The sequence below is a fragment of the Sus scrofa genome, chromosome 17, assembly GCF_054392235.1.
Source record: "Sus scrofa isolate SSC_HxYL_T2T_F1_AM1 chromosome 17, Sscrofa_HxYL_maternal_Yorkshire_Landrace_v2.0, whole genome shotgun sequence".
NCBI classification, from domain to species: Eukaryota; Metazoa; Chordata; class Mammalia; order Artiodactyla; family Suidae; genus Sus; species Sus scrofa.
In genome coordinates, this window is record NC_139399.1 from 15,943,098 (window position 1) to 15,963,615 (window position 20,518).

The 20,518-nt window shown below is 40.8% G+C and overlaps 1 protein-coding gene across 1 annotated transcript in view; it reads right to left on the reverse strand.

Moving 5' to 3' along the window:
* Nucleotides 1-20,518, reverse strand: part of LOC100628139 (uncharacterized) — a 217,790-nt gene that overhangs the window by 171,283 nt on the left and 25,989 nt on the right. Inside the window, exons 14-24 of the mRNA XM_085003024.1 lie at nt 18,470-19,417; nt 12,691-12,761; nt 12,254-12,347; nt 9,614-9,684; nt 9,177-9,270; nt 6,546-6,616; nt 6,109-6,202; nt 3,510-3,580; nt 3,073-3,166; nt 440-510; nt 3-96 (exon numbers count right to left, since the gene is read on the reverse strand). Of these exons, the coding sequence (XP_084859150.1) occupies nt 3-96; nt 440-510; nt 3,073-3,166; nt 3,510-3,580; nt 6,109-6,202; nt 6,546-6,616; nt 9,177-9,270; nt 9,614-9,684; nt 12,254-12,347; nt 12,691-12,761; nt 18,470-19,417 (1,773 nt within the window). The remainder of the gene's footprint in view (nt 1-2; nt 97-439; nt 511-3,072; nt 3,167-3,509; nt 3,581-6,108; nt 6,203-6,545; nt 6,617-9,176; nt 9,271-9,613; nt 9,685-12,253; nt 12,348-12,690; nt 12,762-18,469; nt 19,418-20,518) is intronic.

Here is a 20,518-nt window from a genome sequence, read left to right on the forward strand (position 1 = left end):
ACCGAACTTGGACCCGGCGGGTTTCTCTGAAGCTCTTCAATTGTGCCCGCTTGCATTTTGTTTGTATCTTTTAACTCGGCATTTTCCTTTTCAAGCCTAGAATGTGTATTTCAAAATAATTATCCTCACACATAGATTGTTAAGACCACCACACCAATTGTACACAAACATCCACAGGTTCCATTGCAGAAATTCTGAAATTTTTGAAAGGTAGATGTTTTGGCCATTTTGTTGTTTTTCTAGCAGGGTTTTGTGGATAATGAGAGAAATTTAGAAATAATGGGGAAAAGCCATTTCACAACACCCCAAAACTGAAATTTTTACCCGGCTCCCCAATGATGTCTTATTTGTCATCTTTCCTGGTATAATTCTTACACTGTACTGCCTAGGTGCTTCGTACTTAATCCCTACTTATTCTCTGTGCTGCTTTAAATCTTACTTTTGCACTTGATGCTGCATCTTCTCAATACATTTCGCGGCCTCCATATATCGATCTTGTGCTTCTTGCAACTAAAATAAAGGAAACCACGGTTGTTACCTACAGATAATCTAGTACAGATATACCTGCTCTCTTGTCGTGCTCATCTGCATATTGTTTATGGCTACTTTTCGTGCCACTAGCATAGACAGGAGTTGTTATAACAGAGACCTTAGAGCCCACAAACTTGAAATATTTCCTATCTGGTCCTTTGTAAGTTATCAACCTATCCTCTCGCATTAAACGTAATATTATTAATGCATTAAATTCCATTTCATCAAATAAATATACACATTTATACGTTGGCAGATGGGGGAAAGAGAGAATTTCCTTACAGGAAACATTCATGTGTAAGCACACACCCACCCCCCCCCACACACAAACACACGCACACACACACATAAATACACACGTGTACACATACACGCATGGGTACACACATACATGTGCACACACATGTATATGTGCAGACATATGTACGGAGACAACACACATGTGCACACATATAGGAATATGTAAATATATATATACCCATGAACATATATATACACACACACACACACGCACATATACGTGTACACATACACACACATACGTCTGTGTGTGTGTGTGTGTATTTTTTTGTTGTTTAGGGCCACACTTGTGGCATGTGGTAGTTCCCAGCCTAGAGGTCTCATTAGAGCTATAGCTGCTGCCTATGCCACAGCCACAGCAGTGCAGGATCCAAGCCAGGTCTGCGACCGATACCGCAGCTCACGGCAACAACGCCGCATCCTTAACCCACCGAGTGAGGCCAGGGATTGAATCTGCAACCTCATGGTTCCTGGTTGGGTTCGCTTCCAATGTGCCACAATGGGAACTCCGCATGTACATTATTGTCTTCTAAGCGACACTCAACTACAACATTAAATATCCACACCGGCGAGTCACTGTGGCACTTCTAGTGATGATGACAGCTAACACTTTTCCTAAGGTGAATTTGAAATAACTTCCATATTTTCAAACAGGAAGTTCCCTGTTCTCACTTAACTCCACTCTCTCTGTTACGTCTCTCGTCCGTCCGGACTCTCTCTCAATCTATACAATATATTTCAGCATTTAGATGCACTAGATCAGTAATGTATCGATACTACTAGGATACTACTAGGGATAGAATCAAAAGCCTCTGCTTTATAGGTTGTCTTTATATATTCAAAGACTATATATATATATATATATATATATATGAGATATGTGAAAATGTATTATGGACGAGCAAACTTTGTAAAAAAATCAAAGTATATTACATACAAGACAAAGGTTGGTTTTCAGAGTATGTTCCTAATAATGCTGAGTTGTATTTCTCTACAACTATGTGCTTACAAATGCTCCTGTGCAAATGCCTCTTGTGGCTCAGTGGGTTCAGAACCGGGCATGGTATCCATGCGGATGCGGGTTGTTCTACCCCTGGCCCTGCTCGGTGGGTTAAGGAGCCCACGTGACCACAAGCCGTGCTCTAGATCACAGATGCAGGTCAGATCTGGCATTGCGGTGGCTCTGGCGTAAGCCTGCAGATGCAGCTCCGATTCGACCCCTAGCCTGGTAATGTCCCTATGCTGGAGGCACGGCCCTAAAAGGAAAAAAATAATAATAAAAGACTGGGGGGGTTTCTGTTTTGTTGTTTTTTTAAGTCCTACTGTGGTACGGACTTTGACCTTATAAAAGAATTCACTCAGGTATTCAAACATGATCATCTACCACTCCCTGAATGCCGCAAATTATCACTAGAGCGCGAGAGAGATCGAGAGAGAAGTGTTCTTAACACAGCTGCTTTCCACCTGGAGAAAGAACTGGTAACCAGAAGTCTAAGGAGAGTGTAAGGCTTCAAAGATATACTTAATGGAACATGAGATGGCGCTAAAAAGAAGATTAAGAGTTTTCATCTCAAATTCTAAGCTCCCAATTGGTGGGTACTGAGAAATATACTGTAGCCTTAGCCTTATTTATCACATAGTGCTGATCTATTCCCTTGGTATTTATGACACTCTTCCTCCAGAGAACTCAACTGAACTTACACAATGTGACCCGAAGAGGCCCTCCTCTACGCCTACTTCGTTTCTAAATGACACTAACCCTGGATGTTCAGTCCTCAACTTTTCTATTCCTCGCTTTCTTTCTTTCCTTCTTGTCTCTCTCTTTATTTATTTATTTTTTTAAAGCCACTCCTGTGGCATACGGAAGTTCCCAGGCTAGGGGTTGAATCAGAGCTGCTGCTGAGACCTATACCAGAGCCTTGGCAACACTGGACCCTTAACCCACTGAGCGAGGCCCCATCCTCATGGATACTGGTAGGGTTCATAAGCCGCTGAGCCACAATGCGAGCGCTTCCACAATCTTTCTAGTTAAAATCTTCCTACGACAATCATTCATTTTATGAATTCAGTTAATGTCTTCTATAAAGAGGAATTCTGCTATTCGTAGCAAAGAGTGCCACTATCGATGCCGTAACTGCTTTTCATCAGTGAGACTCTTCCTATTTTCTAAAGTAGTCTCATATAATATTGGTAACACAATTAAAATTCCTTTTCGGTTATGACAGAAAAAACCCGACTTACCGAACTTGGACCCGGCGGGTTTCTCTGAAGCTCTTCAATTGTGCCCGCTTGCATTTTGTTTGTATCTTTTAACTCGGCATTTTCCTTTTCAAGCCTAGAATGTGTATTTCAAAATAATTATTCTCACACATAGATTGTTAAGACCACCACACCAATTGTACACAAACATCCACAGGTTCCATTGCAGAAATTCTGAAATTTTTGAAAGGTAGATGTTTTGGCCATTTTGTTGTTTTTCTAGCAGGGTTTTGCGGATAATGAGAGAAATTTAGAAATAATGGGGAAAAACCATTTCACAACACCCCAAAACTGAAATTTTTACCCGGCTCCCCAATGATGTCTTATTTGTCATCTTTCCTGGTATAATTCTTACACTGTACTGCCTAGGTGCTTCGTACTTAATCCCTACTTATTCTCTGTGCTGCTTTAAATCTTACTTTTGCACTTGATGCTGCATCTTCTCAATACATTTCAAGGCCTCCATATATCGATCTTGTGCTTCTTGCAACTAAAATAAAGGAAACCACGGTTGTTACCTACAGATAATCTAGTACAGATATACCTGTTCTCTTGTCGTGCTCATCTGCATATTGTTTATGGTTACTTTTCGTGCCACTAGCATAGACAGGAGTTGTTATAACAGAGACCTTAGAGCCCACAAACTTGAAATATTTCCTATCTGGTCCTTTGCAAGTTATCAACCTCTCCTCTCGCATTAAACGTAATATTATTAATGCATTAAATTCCATTTCATCAAATAAATATACACATTTATACGTTGGCAGATGGGGGAAAGAGAGAATTTCCTTACAGGAAACATTCATGTGTAAGCACACACACGCACACACACACATAAATACACACGTGTACACATACACACATGGGTACACACACATGTGCACACACATGTATATGTGCAGACACATGTACGGAGACAACACACGTGTGCACACATATAGGAATATGTAAATATATATATACCCATGAACATATATATACACACACACACACGCACATATACGTGTACACATACACACACATACGTCTGTGTGTGTGTGTGTGTATTTTTTTGTTGTTTAGGGCCACACTTGTGGCATGTGGTGGTTCCCAGCCTAGGGGTCTCATTAGAGCTATAGCTGCTGCCTATGCCACAGCCACAGCAGTGCAGGATCCAAGCCAGGTCTGCGACCGATACCGCAGCTCACGGCAACAACGCCGCATCCTTAACCCACCGAGTGAGGCCAGGGATTGAATCTGCAACCTCATGGTTCCTGGTTGGGTTCGCTTCCAATGTGCCACAATGGGAACTCCGCATGTACATTATTGTCTTCTAAGCGACACTCAACTACAACATTAAATATCCACACCGGCGAGTCACTGTGGCACTTCTAGTGATGATGACAGCTAACACTTTTCCTAAGGTGAATTTGAAATAACTTCCATATTTTCAAACAGGAAGTTCCCTGTTCTCACTTAACTCCACTCTCTCTGTTACGTCTCTCGTCTGTCCGGACTCTCTCTCAATCTATACAATATATTTCAGCATTTAGATACACTAGATCAGTAATGTATCGATACTACTAGGATACTACTAGGGATAGAATCAAAAGCCTCTGCTTTATAGGTTGTCTTTATATATTCAAAGATTATATATATATATATATATATATGATATATGAAAATGTATTATGGACGAGCAAACTTTGTAAAAAAATCAAAATATATTACATACAAGACAAAGGTTGGTGTTCAGAGTATGTTCCTAATAATGCTGAGTTGTATTTCTCTACAACTATGTGCTTACAAATACTCCTGTGCGAATGCCTCTTGTGGCTCAGTGGGTTCAGAACCGGGCATGGTATCCATGCGGATGCGGGTTGTTCTACCCCTGGCCCTGCTCGGTGGGTTAAGGAGCCCACGTGACCACAAGCCGTGCTCTAGATCACAGATGCAGGTCAGATCTGGCATTGCGGTGGCTCTGGCGTAAGCCTGCAGATGCAGCTCCGATTCGACCCCTAGCCTGGTAATGTCCCTATGCTGGAGGCACGGCCCTAAAAGGAAAAAAATAATAATAAAAGATTGGGGGGGTTTCTGTTTTGTTGTTTTTTTAAGTCCTACTGTGGTACGGACTTTGACCTTATAAAAGAATTCACTCAGGTATTCAAACATGATCATCTACCACTCCCTGAATGCCGCAAATTATCACTAGAGCGCGAGAGAGATCGAGAGAGAAGTGTTCTTAACACAGCTGCTTTCCACCTGGAGAAAGAACTGGTAACCAGAAGTCTAAGGAGAGTGTAAGGCTTCAAAGATATACTTAATGGAACATGAGATGGCGCTAAAAAGAAGATTAAGAGTTTTCATCTCAAATTCTAAGCTCCCAATTGGTGGGTACTGAGAAATATACTGTAGCCTTAGCCTTATTTATCACATAGTGCTGATCTATTCCCTTGGTATTTATGACACTCTTCCTCCAGAGAACTCAACTGAACTTACACAATGTGACCCGAAGAGGCCCTCCTCTAAGCCTACTTCGTTTCTAAATGACACTAACCCTGGATGTTCAGTCCTCAACTTTTCTATTCCTCGCTTTCTTTCTTTCCTTCTTGTCTCTCTCTTTATTTATTTATTTTTTTAAAGCCACTCCTGTGGCATACGGAAGTTCCCAGGCTAGGGGTTGAATCAGAGCTGCTGCTGAGACCTATACCAGAGCCTTGGCAACACTGGACCCTTAACCCACTGAGCGAGGCCCCATCCTCATGGATACTGGTAGGGTTCATAAGCCGCTGAGCCACAATGCGAGCGCTTCCACAATCTTTCTAGTTAAAATCTTCCTACGACAATCATTCATTTTATGAATTCAGTTAATGTCTTCTATAAAGAGGAATTCTGCTATTCGTAGCAAAGAGTGCCACTATCGATGCCGTAACTGCTTTTCATCAATGAGACTCTTCCTACTTTCTAAAATAGTCTCATATAATATTGGTAACACAATTAAAATTCCTTTTCGGTTATGACAGAAAAAACCCGACTTACCGATCTTGGAGCCAGCGGGTTTTTCAGAAGCTTTTCAATTGCCCTTGCTTGCAGCTTCTTTATATCTTTTAACTCGGCATTTTCCTTTTCAAGCCTAGAATGTGTATTTCAAAATAATTATTCTCACACATAGATTGTTAAGACCACCACACCAATTGTACACAAACATCCACAGGTTCCATTACAGAAATTCTGAAATTTTTGAAAGGTAGATGTTTTGGCCATTTTGTTGTTTTTCTAGCAGGGTTTTGCGGATAATGAGAGAAATTTAGAAATAATGGGGAAAAGCCATTTCACAACACCCCAAAACTGAAATTTTTACCCGGCTCCCCAATGATGTCTTATTTGTCATCTTTCCTGGTATAATTCTTACACTGTACTGCCTAGGTGCTTCGTACTTAATCCCTACTTATTCTCTGTGCTGCTTTAAATCTTACTTTTGCACTTGATGCTGCATCTTCTCAATACATTTCGCGGCCTCCATATATCGATCTTGTGCTTCTTGCAACTAAAATAAAGGAAACCACGGTTGTTACCTACAGATAATCTAGTACAGATATACCTGTTCTCTTGTCGTGCTCATCTGCATATTGTTTATGGCTACTTTTCGTGCCACTAGCATAGACAGGAGTTGTTATAACGGAGACCTTAGAGCCCACAAACTTGAAATATTTCCTGTCTGGTCCTTTGCAAGTTATCAACCTCTCCTCTCGTATTAAACGTAATATTATTAATGCATTAAATTCCATTTCATCAAATAAATATACACATTTATACGCTGGCAGATGGGGGAAAGAGAGAATTTCCTTACAGGAAACATTCATGTGTAAACACACGAACACACACACACACAAACACACGCGCACACACACATAAATACACACGTGTACACATACACACATGGGTACACACATACATGTGCACACACATGTACATGTGCAGACATATGTACGGAGACAACACACGTGTGCACACATATAGGAATATGTAAATATATATATACCCATGAACATATATATACACACACACACACGCACATATACGTGTACACATACACACACATACGTCTGTGTGTGTGTGTGTGTATTTTTTTGTTGTTTAGGGCCACACTTGTGGCATGTGGTGGTTCCCAGCCTAGGGGTCTCATTAGAGCTATAGCTGCTGCCTATGCCACAGCCACAGCAGTGCAGGATCCAAGCCAGGTCTGCGACCGATACCGCAGCTCACGGCAACAACGCCGCATCCTTAACCCACCGAGTGAGGCCAGGGATTGAATCTGCAACCTCATGGTTCCTGGTTGGGTTCGCTTCCAATGTGCCACAATGGGAACTCCGCATGTACATTATTGTCTTCTAAGCGACACTCAACTACAACATTAAATATCCACACCGGCGAGTCACTGTGGCACTTCTAGTGATGATGACAGCTAACACTTTTCCTAAGGTGAATTTGAAATAACTTCCATATTTTCAAACAGGAAGTTCCCTGTTCTCACTTAACTCCACTCTCTCTGTTACGTCTCTCGTCTGTCCGGACTCTCTCTCAATCTATACAATATATTTCAGCATTTAGATACACTAGATCAGTAATGTATCGATACTACTAGGATACTACTAGGGATAGAATCAAAAGCCTCTGCTTTATAGGTTGTCTTTATATATTCAAAGATTATATATATATATATATATATATATATATGAGATATATGAAAATGTATCATGGACGAGCAAACTTTGTAAAAAAATCAAAATATATTACATACAAGACAAAGGTTGGTGTTCATAGTATGTTCCTAATAATGCTGAGTTGTATTTCTCTACAACTATGTGCTTACAAATACTCCTGTGCGAATGCCTCTTGTGGCTCAGTGGGTTCAGAACCGGGCATGGTATCCATGCGGATGCGGGTTGTTCTACCCCTGGCCCTGCTCGGTGGGTTAAGGAGCCCACGTGACCACAAGCCGTGCTCTAGATCACAGATGCAGGTCAGATCTGGCATTGCGGTGGCTCTGGCGTAAGCCTGCAGATGCAGCTCCGATTCGACCCCTAGCCTGGTAATGTCCCTATGCTGGAGGCACGGCCCTAAAAGGAAAAAAATAATAATAAAAGACTGGGGGGGTTTCTGTTTTGTTGTTTTTTTAAGTCCTACTGTGGTACGGACTTTGACCTTATAAAAGAATTCACTCAGGTATTCAAACATGATCATCTACCCACTCCCTGAATGCCGCAAATTATTACTAGAGCGCGAGAGAGATCGAGAGAGAAGTGTTCTTAACACAGCTGCTTTCCACCTGGAGAAAGAACTGGTAACCAGAAGTCTAAGGAGAGTGTAAGGCTTCAAAGATATACTTAATGGAACATGAGATGGCGCTAAAAAGAAGATTAAGAGTTTTCATCTCAAATTCTAAGCTCCCAATTGGTGGGTACTGAGAAATATACTGTAGCCTTAGCCTTATTTATCACATAGTGCTGATCTATTCCCTTGGTATTTATGACACTCTTCCTCCAGAGAACTCAACTGAACTTACACAATGTGACCCGAAGAGGCCCTCCTCTAAGCCTACTTCGTTTCTAAATGACACTAACCCTGGATGTTCAGTCCCCAACTTTTCTATTCCTCGCTTTCTTTCTTTCCTTCTTGTCTCTCTCTTTATTATTTTTTTTTTTTAAAGCCACTCCTGTGGCATACGGAAGTTCCCAGGCTAGGGGTTGAATCAGAGCTGCTGCTGAGACCTATACCAGAGCCTTGGCAACACTGGACCCTTAACCCACTGAGCGAGGCCCCATCCTCATGGATACTGGTAGGGTTCATAAGCCGCTGAGCCACAATGGGAGCGCTTCCACAATCTTTCTACTTAAAATCTTCCTACGACAATCATTCATTTTATGAATTCAGTTAATGTCTTCTATTAAAGAGGAATTCTGCTATTCGTAGCAAAGAGTGCCACTATCGATGCCGTAACTGCTTTTCATCAGTGAGACTCTTCCTATTTTCTAAAATAGTCTCATATAATATTGGTAACACAATTAAAATTCCTTTTCGGTTATGACAGAAAAAACCCGACTTACCGAACTTGGACCCGGCGGGTTTCTCTGAAGCGCTTCAATTGTGCCCGCTTGCATTTTGTTTGTATCCTTTAACTCGGCATTTTCCTTTTCAAGCCTAGAATGTGTATTTCAAAATAATTATCCTCACACATAGATTGTTAAGACCACCACACCAATTGTACACAAACATCCACAGGTTCCATTGCAGAAATTCTGAAATTTTTGAAAGGTAGATGTTTTGGCCATTTTGTTGTTTTTCTAGCAGGGTTTTGCGGATAATGAGAGAAATTTAGAAATAATGGGGAAAAGCCATTTCACAACACCCCAAAACTGAAATTTTTACCCGGCTCCCCAATGATGTCTTATTTGTCATCTTTCCTGGTATAATTCTTACACTGTACTGCCTAGGTGCTTCGTACTTAATCCCTACTTATTCTCTGTGCTGCTTTAAATCTTACTTTTGCACTTGATGCTGCATCTTCTCAATACATTTCGCGGCCTCCATATATCGATCTTGTGCTTCTTGCAACTAAAATAAAGGAAACCACGGTTGTTACCTACTGATAATCTAGTTCAGATATACCTGTTCTCTTGTCGTGCTCATCTGCATATTGTTTATGGCTACTTTTCGTGCCACTAGCATAGACAGGAGTTGTTATAACGGAGACCTTAGAGCCCACAAACTTGAAATATTTCCTGTCTGGTCCTTTGCAAGTTATCAACCTCTCCTCTCGCATTAAACGTAATATTATTAATGCATTAAATTCCATTTCATCAAATAAATATACACATTTATACGTTGGCAGATGGGGGAAAGAGAGAATTTCCTTACAGGAAACATTCATGTGTAAACACACGAACACACACACACACAAACACACGCGCACACACACATAAATACACACGTGTACACATACACACATGGGTACACACATACATGTGCACACACATGTACATGTGCAGACATATGTACGGAGACAACACACGTGTGCACACATATAGGAATATGTAAATATATATATACCCATGAACATATATATACACACACACACACGCACATATACGTGTACACATACACACACATACGTCTGTGTGTGTGTGTGTATTTTTTTGTTGTTTAGGGCCACACTTGTGGCATGTGGTGGTTCCCAGCCTAGGGGTCTCATTAGAGCTATAGCTGCTGCCTATGCCACAGCCACAGCAGTGCAGGATCCAAGCCAGGTCTGCGACCGATACCGCAGCTCACGGCAACAACGCCGCATCCTTAACCCACCGAGTGAGGCCAGGGATTGAATCTGCAACCTCATGGTTCCTGGTTGGGTTCGCTTCCAATGTGCCACAATGGGAACTCCGCATGTACATTATTGTCTTCTAAGCGACACTCAACTACAACATTAAATATCCACACCGGCGAGTCACTGTGGCACTTCTAGTGATGATGACAGCTAACACTTTTCCTAAGGTGAATTTGAAATAACTTCCATATTTTCAAACAGGAAGTTCCCTGTTCTCACTTAACTCCACTCTCTCTGTTACGTCTCTCGTCCGTCCGGACTCTCTCTCAATCTATACAATATATTTCAGCATTTAGATACACTAGATCAGTAATGTATCGATACTACTAGGATACTACTAGGGATAGAATCAAAAGCCTCTGCTTTATAGGTTTTCTTTATATATTCAAAGATTATATATATATATATATATATATATATATATATATATATATGAGATATATGAAAATGTATCATGGACGAGCAAACTTTGTAAAAAAATCAAAATATATTACATACAAGACAAAGGTTGGTGTTCATAGTATGTTCCTAATAATGCTGAGTTGTATTTCTCTACAACTATGTGCTTACAAATACTCCTGTGCGAATGCCTCTTGTGGCTCAGTGGGTTCAGAACCGGGCATGGTATCCATGCGGATGCGGGTTGTTCTACCCCTGGCCCTGCTCGGTGGGTTAAGGAGCCCACGTGACCACAAGCCGTGCTCTAGATCACAGATGCAGGTCAGATCTGGCATTGCGGTGGCTCTGGCGTAAGCCTGCAGATGCAGCTCCGATTCGACCCCTAGCCTGGTAATGTCCCTATGCTGGAGGCACGGCCCTAAAAGGAAAAAAATAATAATAAAAGACTGGGGGGGTTTCTGTTTTGTTGTTTTTTTAAGTCCTACTGTGGTACGGACTTTGACCTTATAAAAGAATTCACTCAGGTATTCAAACATGATCATCTACCCACTCCCTGAATGCCGCAAATTATTACTAGAGCGCGAGAGAGATCGAGAGAGAAGTGTTCTTAACACAGCTGCTTTCCACCTGGAGAAAGAACTGGTAACCAGAAGTCTAAGGAGAGTGTAAGGCTTCAAAGATATACTTAATGGAACATGAGATGGCGCTAAAAAGAAGATTAAGAGTTTTCATCTCAAATTCTAAGCTCCCAATTGGTGGGTACTGAGAAATATACTGTAGCCTTAGCCTTATTTATCACATAGTGCTGATCTATTCCCTTGGTATTTATGACACTCTTCCTCCAGAGAACTCAACTGAACTTACACAATGTGACCCGAAGAGGCCCTCCTCTAAGCCTACTTCGTTTCTAAATGACACTAACCCTGGATGTTCAGTCCTCAACTTTTCTATTCCTCGCTTTCTTTCTTTCCTTCTTGTCTCTCTCTTTATTATTTTTTTTTTTTAAAGCCACTCCTGTGGCATACGGAAGTTCCCAGGCTAGGGGTTGAATCAGAGCTGCTGCTGAGACCTATACCAGAGCCTTGGCAACACTGGACCCTTAACCCACTGAGCGAGGCCCCATCCTCATGGATACTGGTAGGGTTCATAAGCCGCTGAGCCACAATGGGAGCGCTTCCACAATCTTTCTAGTTAAAATCTTCCTACGACAATCATTCATTTTATGAATTCAGTTAATGTCTTCTATAAAGAGGAATTCTGCTATTCGTAGCAAAGAGTGCCACTATCGATGCCGTAACTGCTTTTCATCAGTGAGACTCTTCCTATTTTCTAAAATAGTCTCATATAATATTGGTAACACAATTAAAATTCCTTTTCGGTTATGACAGAAAAAACCCGACTTACCGAACTTGGACCCGGCGGGTTTCTCTGAAGCTCTTCAATTGTGCCCGCTTGCATTTTGTTTGTATCTTTTAACTCGGCATTTTCCTTTTCAAGCCTAGAATGTGTATTTCAAAATAATTATCCTCACACATAGATTGTTAAGACCACCACACCAATTGTACACAAACATCCACAGGTTCCATTACAGAAATTCTGAAATTTTTGAAAGGTAGATGTTTTGGCCATTTTGTTGTTTTTCTAGCAGGGTTTTGCGGATAATGAGAGAAATTTAGAAATAATGGGGAAAAGCCATTTCACAACACCCCAAAACTGAAATTTTTACCCGGCTCCCCAATGATGTCTTATTTGTCATCTTTCCTGGTATAATTCTTACACTGTACTGCCTAGGTGCTTCGTACTTAATCCCTACTTATTCTCTGTGCTGCTTTAAATCTTACTTTTGCACTTGATGCTGCATCTTCTCAATACATTTCGCGGCCTCCATATATCGATCTTGTGCTTCTTGCAACTAAAATAAAGGAAACCACGGTTGTTACCTACAGATAATCTAGTACAGATATACCTGCTCTCTTGTCGTGCTCATCTGCATATTGTTTATGGCTACTTTTTGTGCCACTAGCATAGACAGGAGTTGTTATAACAGAGACCTTAGAGCCCACAAACTTGAAATATTTCCTGTCTGGTCCTTTGCAAGTTATCAACCTCTCCTCTCGCATTAAACGTAATATTATTAATGCATTAAATTCCATTTCATCAAATAAATATACACATTTATACGTTGGCAGATGGGGGAAAGAGAGAATTTCCTTACAGGAAACATTCATGTGTAAGCACCCGCACACAGACACACGTATAAATACACACGTGTACACATACACACATGGGTACACACATACATGTGCACACACATGTATATGTGCAGACATATGTACGGAGACAACACACGTGTGCACACATATAGGAATATGTAAATATATATATACCCATGAACATATATATACACACACACACACGCACATATACGTGTACACATACACACACATACGTCTGTGTGTGTGTGTGTATTTTTTTGTTGTTTAGGGCCACACTTGTGGCATGTGGTGGTTCCCAGCCTAGGGGTCTCATTAGAGCTATAGCTGCTGCCTATGCCACAGCCACAGCAGTGCAGGATCCAAGCCAGGTCTGCGACCGATACCGCAGCTCACGGCCTCAAGGCCGCATCCTTAACCCACCGAGTGAGGCCAGGGATTGAATCTGCAACCTCATGGTTCCTGGTTGGGTTCGCTTCCAATGTGCCACAATGGGAACTCCGCATGTACATTATTGTCTTCTAAGCTACACTCAACTACAACATTAAATATCCACACCGCGAGTCACTGTGGCACTTCTAGTGATGATGATGATTAATACTGCTTTTTCTGTCAACCAGAGGTCTAGTGGACTAGTTTAGAGAGACAGTATCTTCTCAGGAGCCAGCATGTACGACTCTGTTTCAATCCCATCCATTGTTAGCCCCATGTCCTTGAGCAAATTAAATTTTCCTTCTCAGTTTCTCCATCTGTAAAATGGAGATAATAATAGCATCTACCTCACCGGGATATTGGTAAGATTACAATGGGGAATACGCATAATGTACTTAGAAGACTGGGTGGCACCTAGCAAGTGCTAAGGGTTTGCCATCAGCATTATTCCTCTTGCTATACTGTATGTTCTCAACAATTTAATATTTAGGCACCTAGCATGCTAACGGACATGGTCTCATATACAAATCACCCTCAAATCAGTCTTTTTAGTGAAAGTTGCTGTCTGTGGGGAGCTTGAGGCCCAGAGTATATGCCCAATACTTCAAAATCTTCCATTAATTCCACCAAACAACTAGTACTTTTTTCCACTTATATAGTCATTTGGAACTTACTTCCTCTCTGCACCACTCAGTGGGCAGTGATCACAGACTACAATGCAGAGAGCACCTCCTGGATTGAGTGATACAAGACTTCCATGACCGTTGGAGGAATCAATCCAGTGGCATGGCTATTAGGTCAAAGTTCTGAATCGGTTTATTCCCAGGGACTGTTTATTTCAACCTATTTTAGCATGGACTCAGATGAGAAAATTCAGCTTATGGAGAATGGATATCAGAAAAGCTATTCTTGGAAGTTCCCACTGTGGTGCCATGGAAACAAATCCGACTGGTATCCATGCGCACGTGGGTTTGATCCCTGGCTTCACTCCATGGGTTAGAGATCCACCATTGACCTTGAGCTGTGAGGCAGGTCCAAGACATGACTCTGATCCTGAGTTGCTCTGCTTGTGGTTTAGGCCAGCAGCTGCAGTTCTGATTCGACCCGCAGCTTGGGAACTTCCATACACTATGGGTACAGCCCTAAAAAAAGCAAAACACAAAAACAAAAAGAAAAGAAAAGCTATTCTCAGAACTTTACAGTTAGTCAAATGCTATCAATCTGTAAATTCCACTTTTAGGTTCATACTAAAGAAAATTAGATTTTTTTTTATAGTGAGGGCAAAAGTGAACATTTAATTGAACAATTCTTCCCTATGAGTTCAAGTACTTTCCATTTTGTATTTATTGATTAAAATACCATTTAATAAAAGCTTTTTCATACCAATATCTACACAAGGAAATTATGCATATGATAAAAGTGCTTAAACTTATCCTAGTAACACTTAAGCTAAAATATTTTCAGTTTATGCAAGGACTGGTGCCATGCATATAGTTTCATATTCCCTGTTAGACAAATTTATACTTAAGACAAGATTATCTCTTACGAAAAAAAAATTAAACAGAGTAAAAATGACAGGATAAACTGTTCTACACGATGAGAATAGGGTCAATGACAGGAGGAACAGTCAGAGAAAGCTTCATGTGAAAAGAAGGAGAGACTGGAAGCCCTGTCTGAATAAATGGAGGATTAGGTGACAGGAAAAGAAAGGGAAAAGACAGAAAGGACAGCATGAGGAAAGGCAAAGAAAAGGTGACATCAGCCAGTTAACTTACAGGAGAAAATCCAACAGCAGGGAATAAAACGAGTCAACACAGTGACTTGAAAAGGAATGTTCACAGCAGCATTATTTATAGCCCCAATGTGGAAACAACCCAAAGGCCCATCAGCTGATGAGTGGGTCAATGTTTTGACCATGTAACACTGTACTGTTCCACAAGGAACAGACATGGAAGTGCTGATAACGGGCTCTACCATGGAGGAACCTTGAGAACTTTATGTCAAATGAAAAAAGCTAACCACAAGGGACAAAATTCCATGTGAGCCCATTTGTATGAAACCCCCAGAACAGGCAGAGCTATGGAGACAGGAATTAGCCTGGTGGTTGCCTGGGGCTGAGGGAGATGGGGGCTGTGAGCGACCCCGAAGAGATACAGGGTTTCTTTTTGGGGTGATGGTCCAAAATTGATTGTGGTGAAAGTTGCACAACTCTGAATAAACTAGTAGATACTGAACTACACATCTTAAAGGAGTGGATTATGTGACCTATGAAGCATATCTCAATACATTTTTTTAATCCAATGGTAGCATCTAGATAATTTCTTAATTCTTTATTTTGGCTATGCAAACTAGACAAAATCTAAATATCTCCATGCATTTACAATACAGTTAATTTGAAAAGAAAATAAAGGCAATGCCTAACTTCAACTGGCTTGTAGAATGACCTCACCGCACAAGATAATGTGAAATCCAAGAAAGAAATATACACATATTCTATACTCTTTCACAAAAGTGAAGATGAGAAATGACAGTTTTCTGGAACATTCCTTAAACAGTATCCTCTGACTTTTATCTGGCTTGCTTCATCATGGTGATAGAGACATCACCAAAACTTACTGTTTAATAGAAAAAAACAGACTCTCAAGTTCTGTGAGGAGTGATGCATCATTCTCTACTTTCCCAAGGGGAAATAGCCTAAGAAAAATTATATAATACAAAACAGCAGAATAAAAGTCAGAGTTTAAGAAATAAGCGCATTATAAAGCAATAAAATGGTAATGAAATAATGGTGATGAAAATAAAAAAGAAAGCTGTCTTTGAAAATTAGTCTCCTGAAACACTTTGTGTTATACATTAACTGTAGACACTCACATTTAACAATCTCAAACATACTTGACTTGTGATTTGTAATTTCTTTTTTAAATCTTATGCCTCATCTTCTAAATTAGCACAATAATGTGGCTTGACTTCCAGTGAAGCCTCTGACCTGGACAGCTTTTTCAGTTTATCAGCCAGTAATCATTTTTTAAATTCTTTTTTTTTTTTTTTTTGCTTTTTTAGGGTTGCACTCACGGCATATGGAGGTTCCCAGGCTAGGGGTCCAATTACAGCTACAGCTGCCAGCCTACAACACAGCCGCAGGAACATGGGATCCTTAATCTATCTACTAAGCAAGGCCAGGGATCGAACTTGCAACCTCATGGTTCCTAGTCAGATTCGCTTGTGCTGTGCCATGACGGGAACTCCCAGCCAGTTCTTGTTGATGCTGTCCCATAACTGCCTAATAAGATACACTGCCACTGACTTTATAAATCACCCTATTATTATTTATATTAATAACAGATAACTCCAACATAGGTAATTCAAAAACTATCCCCACAGACATCAACTCACCTTCTTCCCTTCGCATGTGCACCTTTCAGCTCATGGAATTTGGTGAAAGATTCAGAAGGTGTTACCCTCTTGTCTTATCAACACTAAGTTACTTAGAGGACAGATTCACCCTTGCCACCCACTCCTCCACCCTCGCCAATGAATTGGCAGAGCTTACCACCTCCTGAAATCTCATAAAGAAATGGATGTGAAAAAGAAATAGAATAAGGACATCCTCTTGCTGCCCAGCAGGTTAAGGGTCCAGTGTTGTCACTGCAGTGGTTTGGGGCTGTGGTGTGGGTTCCATCCCTGGCCCTGGAACTTCCACATGCCCTAGGCACAGCCCACCACCCCGCCCCCCAAAAAAGAAAGAAAGAAATAGGAAAAAATAGGTGTATAGGTCAAACAAGTAACAGTAAATTCCACGCTGTGTAACATCTTCCTTCCTTTTTCTTAGAGGCTCCAATTACCTTCCGATTTCCCACTGTAAATCAACTCTACCTCACTATAATTAAAAATGAAACCAAACCCAAACAGAGTTCCTCACACATTCAATCCCATGCTCAAGTCCTTCCAGCGGATTCCTCACTCAGAATAAAAATGAGGCCATGCCCATGGCCTCCAGGGCCCTTGATAACCTGGCCTCCACCTGCCTCCCTGACTGCAGCCCCTGCTGCTCTTCCCCCAACCCACTCTATGTAGGTGCCTCATGAATCCTGCCACCTCGCATTAGGCTGAAAATGGGAATCCAATGCCAAACTAATCAATCAGAGCTGATTGATTGGGTTGGACAAACTCATATCAATCTGGGTTGGACAAACTCATATCAAATAAGAGCAGCTCAGGCGTGAAATGAGAATGAGGAACCAGTCACTCGTAAAAATGGCCAAAGTAAATTATAAGTAGCAGTGGGAAGATTAAGTCAAATGCAGGTCTGCCAAAACTCACCCCATGGGTGCCAGATTATGGTTTGATGAAAAGGAGATGCCTTTAAAGAGTTGAGACGTCATAAGAATACATGATTTGAGATTGAAATATTTCCAAACTTACATCAAATGGACATGAATAAAACTAACATTATACCAAAGGGAAAGATCTGAAAAGCTACTGAAGGAAAAGAACTATGAGACACAGCACTCATACATGAGTCCCTCTGGGAAATCTTGATGGGCTGGCAAGGTCATCCACACAACCGAATCTTAATGTCAAAATACTCATCTGAGGTATGAGCATTTCACTTATCTTCTCCATCATGCTCTCACAATGTGGTGACACAGAGACAGAAATTATCGTCTTGGCACCATAACAGTACATCGTTAACAAACGTCTATATCTACGAACAATTTATAACATCATCTCTTACAACTGCATAGGTGACACAATGTCTTTACCCAAAGCCCAGCACCTCTCAGGTCTAATTTTTGTTTGCTGATTACAAGGTAGGCTTTTAAGCTGATTGATAGCATATACATATCTATATAGATATACAGACATATAGATATCAGTTTTGACATTCAACTAGATTCCGTTGTGGTCACCATAAATGTTACTCTGAACTTCCCTTCAGCAAGTCTGAGAATCCCTTCTCTTTCTGGATACTTACGGCTCTCTGTGTTTTCACATTTTCAGCCCGAGACAGCCTCTCCTTGAGAAGATGAAGCTCATTGGTTGACTTCTTAAGGCTTTCCTGCAGCATCAGAGTTTCCTTTTCCTTTTGGTCTTGAAAGGTCTTCAGGATATCCTGAAACCGTTCTTGGCTATCCATTACCATCTTCTCTTTGCTCTCGATTTTGTTTTGCGCGTCATCCAGCTGTTGTCGCAGAAACAGGTTTTCACTCTCTAGTTGGGCTAATCTCTCCTCCAAGCGCTCCTGCTTGCCCATGTATTCCTTCACTTTGCCTTGTTCACGTCGACACAGGTCTTCACTTTCCTTCTTCTGACACTGTGCTTGGCTCAGTTCTCTCTGTACCTGTTCTAATACCAAAGACTTTTCTCTGAGAGCATCTCTTGTGTGATGCAGCTCAATGTCTATGCTGTTGAATTTACTTTCAGTGTCACTCTGTTGCTGCAAAAGTAGCTCATTATGATCTTTCAGGTTAGACATCTCCAAATTCATTTTGTCCTGTAAACATAGCCACTCATCTCTTGCTCTCTGAAAGGTGAGTTCCAGGTCTCTTTTTGATGTCTGACTTTGCTGATGGTCATGCATGACAGTAGTCAGCTTGGAACAATATAATGCAACATCTGTTTCCAGGCTTTCTTTCTTTTGTTCTTCCTTCTTCAGTTTAGACTTCAGCCTTGTATTCTCAGCTGTCAGATCATGAAGCTGTCCACTGTATGTCTGTGTCAATTTTTCCTCATTAAGTTTTATTGTCTTTTGAAGTTCATCATTCTTTTGTTTTACAATTTCAATGTTATCTAAATATTTCTTTTCCTTTTCCTGGTTCTCATTTTTTATTGTGTCTATTTCTCCTTTTAACATGGCAATTTCATCCTGCATCATGAGATTTTCATGCGACAGATTTGTTGCTTTTTCGTGACTATCAGAAACCTAAGTAAAAGCAAAGGAGATTTTTAGCCTGTACTCAATAAACTGACCCATGCTTTCCTCTGAAATGAAACACTAGTCTATGTGTTTATTCAATGAGATGACTGCAGTGAGTGGCAATCCAACTGGACAGAAATAAAGGTTGGATACATCTCTCAGACTTTCCACAAGCAGGAATCCCCTGAAGTTCAAAAATTGAATGGAAGACAATCACTCCATGAAAGGAAAAAGGAAACCACAAGAGAATTTTTAAAATGCTCAGGATTAGAAAGGGTTTTCTCCAAATTACAAGAAGCCCAGAAGGCATCTAATAAAAAAGGAATGAATCTAACTCCACTTAAGCATGGCTTCTGATGTCTAATGTGTCCAGCCACCCTACAGGAAGAGCCTTTTCTCTGTACATACTTTGAACAGACCGAATTTCCTAAAATGTTTTCTTCCAGAGAAGAGTTCATAAATATTTAAACTTCCTAACATGTTTTACAGTCAGTTGCAAGAATTACATCTACTGATAACTGACAAAGCTAGCCACTGTACTAATCGATTCCCTCTCTAGGACATTTCTAGGATGAAGAGATTAAAAACATAAGCAAGGTCTTCTGTTTCTACTATGAATCCGCTTACACGAAACCACAAGTACTTCTGGAGTATGATACATAGAAACCCAAAATAAGCTTGAGGTTTCACTCTTGGTGAATACACTAATGGTAAATCAGGTCAAACGCATAGAGCTCTTCTTAGAAAATCATGAGAGTATTTGCTGCTGCAATAACTTTTATTTCCTCTTATTAATGTTAGAATATTAATCAGTGGGAAATAGGTGGGACATTCGATTGAACTCTTTTACTAAAAATAAGATACTTCTCCATAAATACATTGTAACTAAGCATATACTGCGGCATATCTATCACTATTCTCAAAAGTTCCTTGCACTGAAACAGGATACCACATGGAGCAAAGTGGTAAGTTTCTCACAAGGAGAAGGATGACATCCAACACAGGGTCTCTGAACTGGCCCTCCGCTTCCTCCCTGCCATCGGTGGAAGGGATGATGTCCCGGTTAATCTATCAAGGAAGTAAAATCACTGGCGAAACCAAGAATAT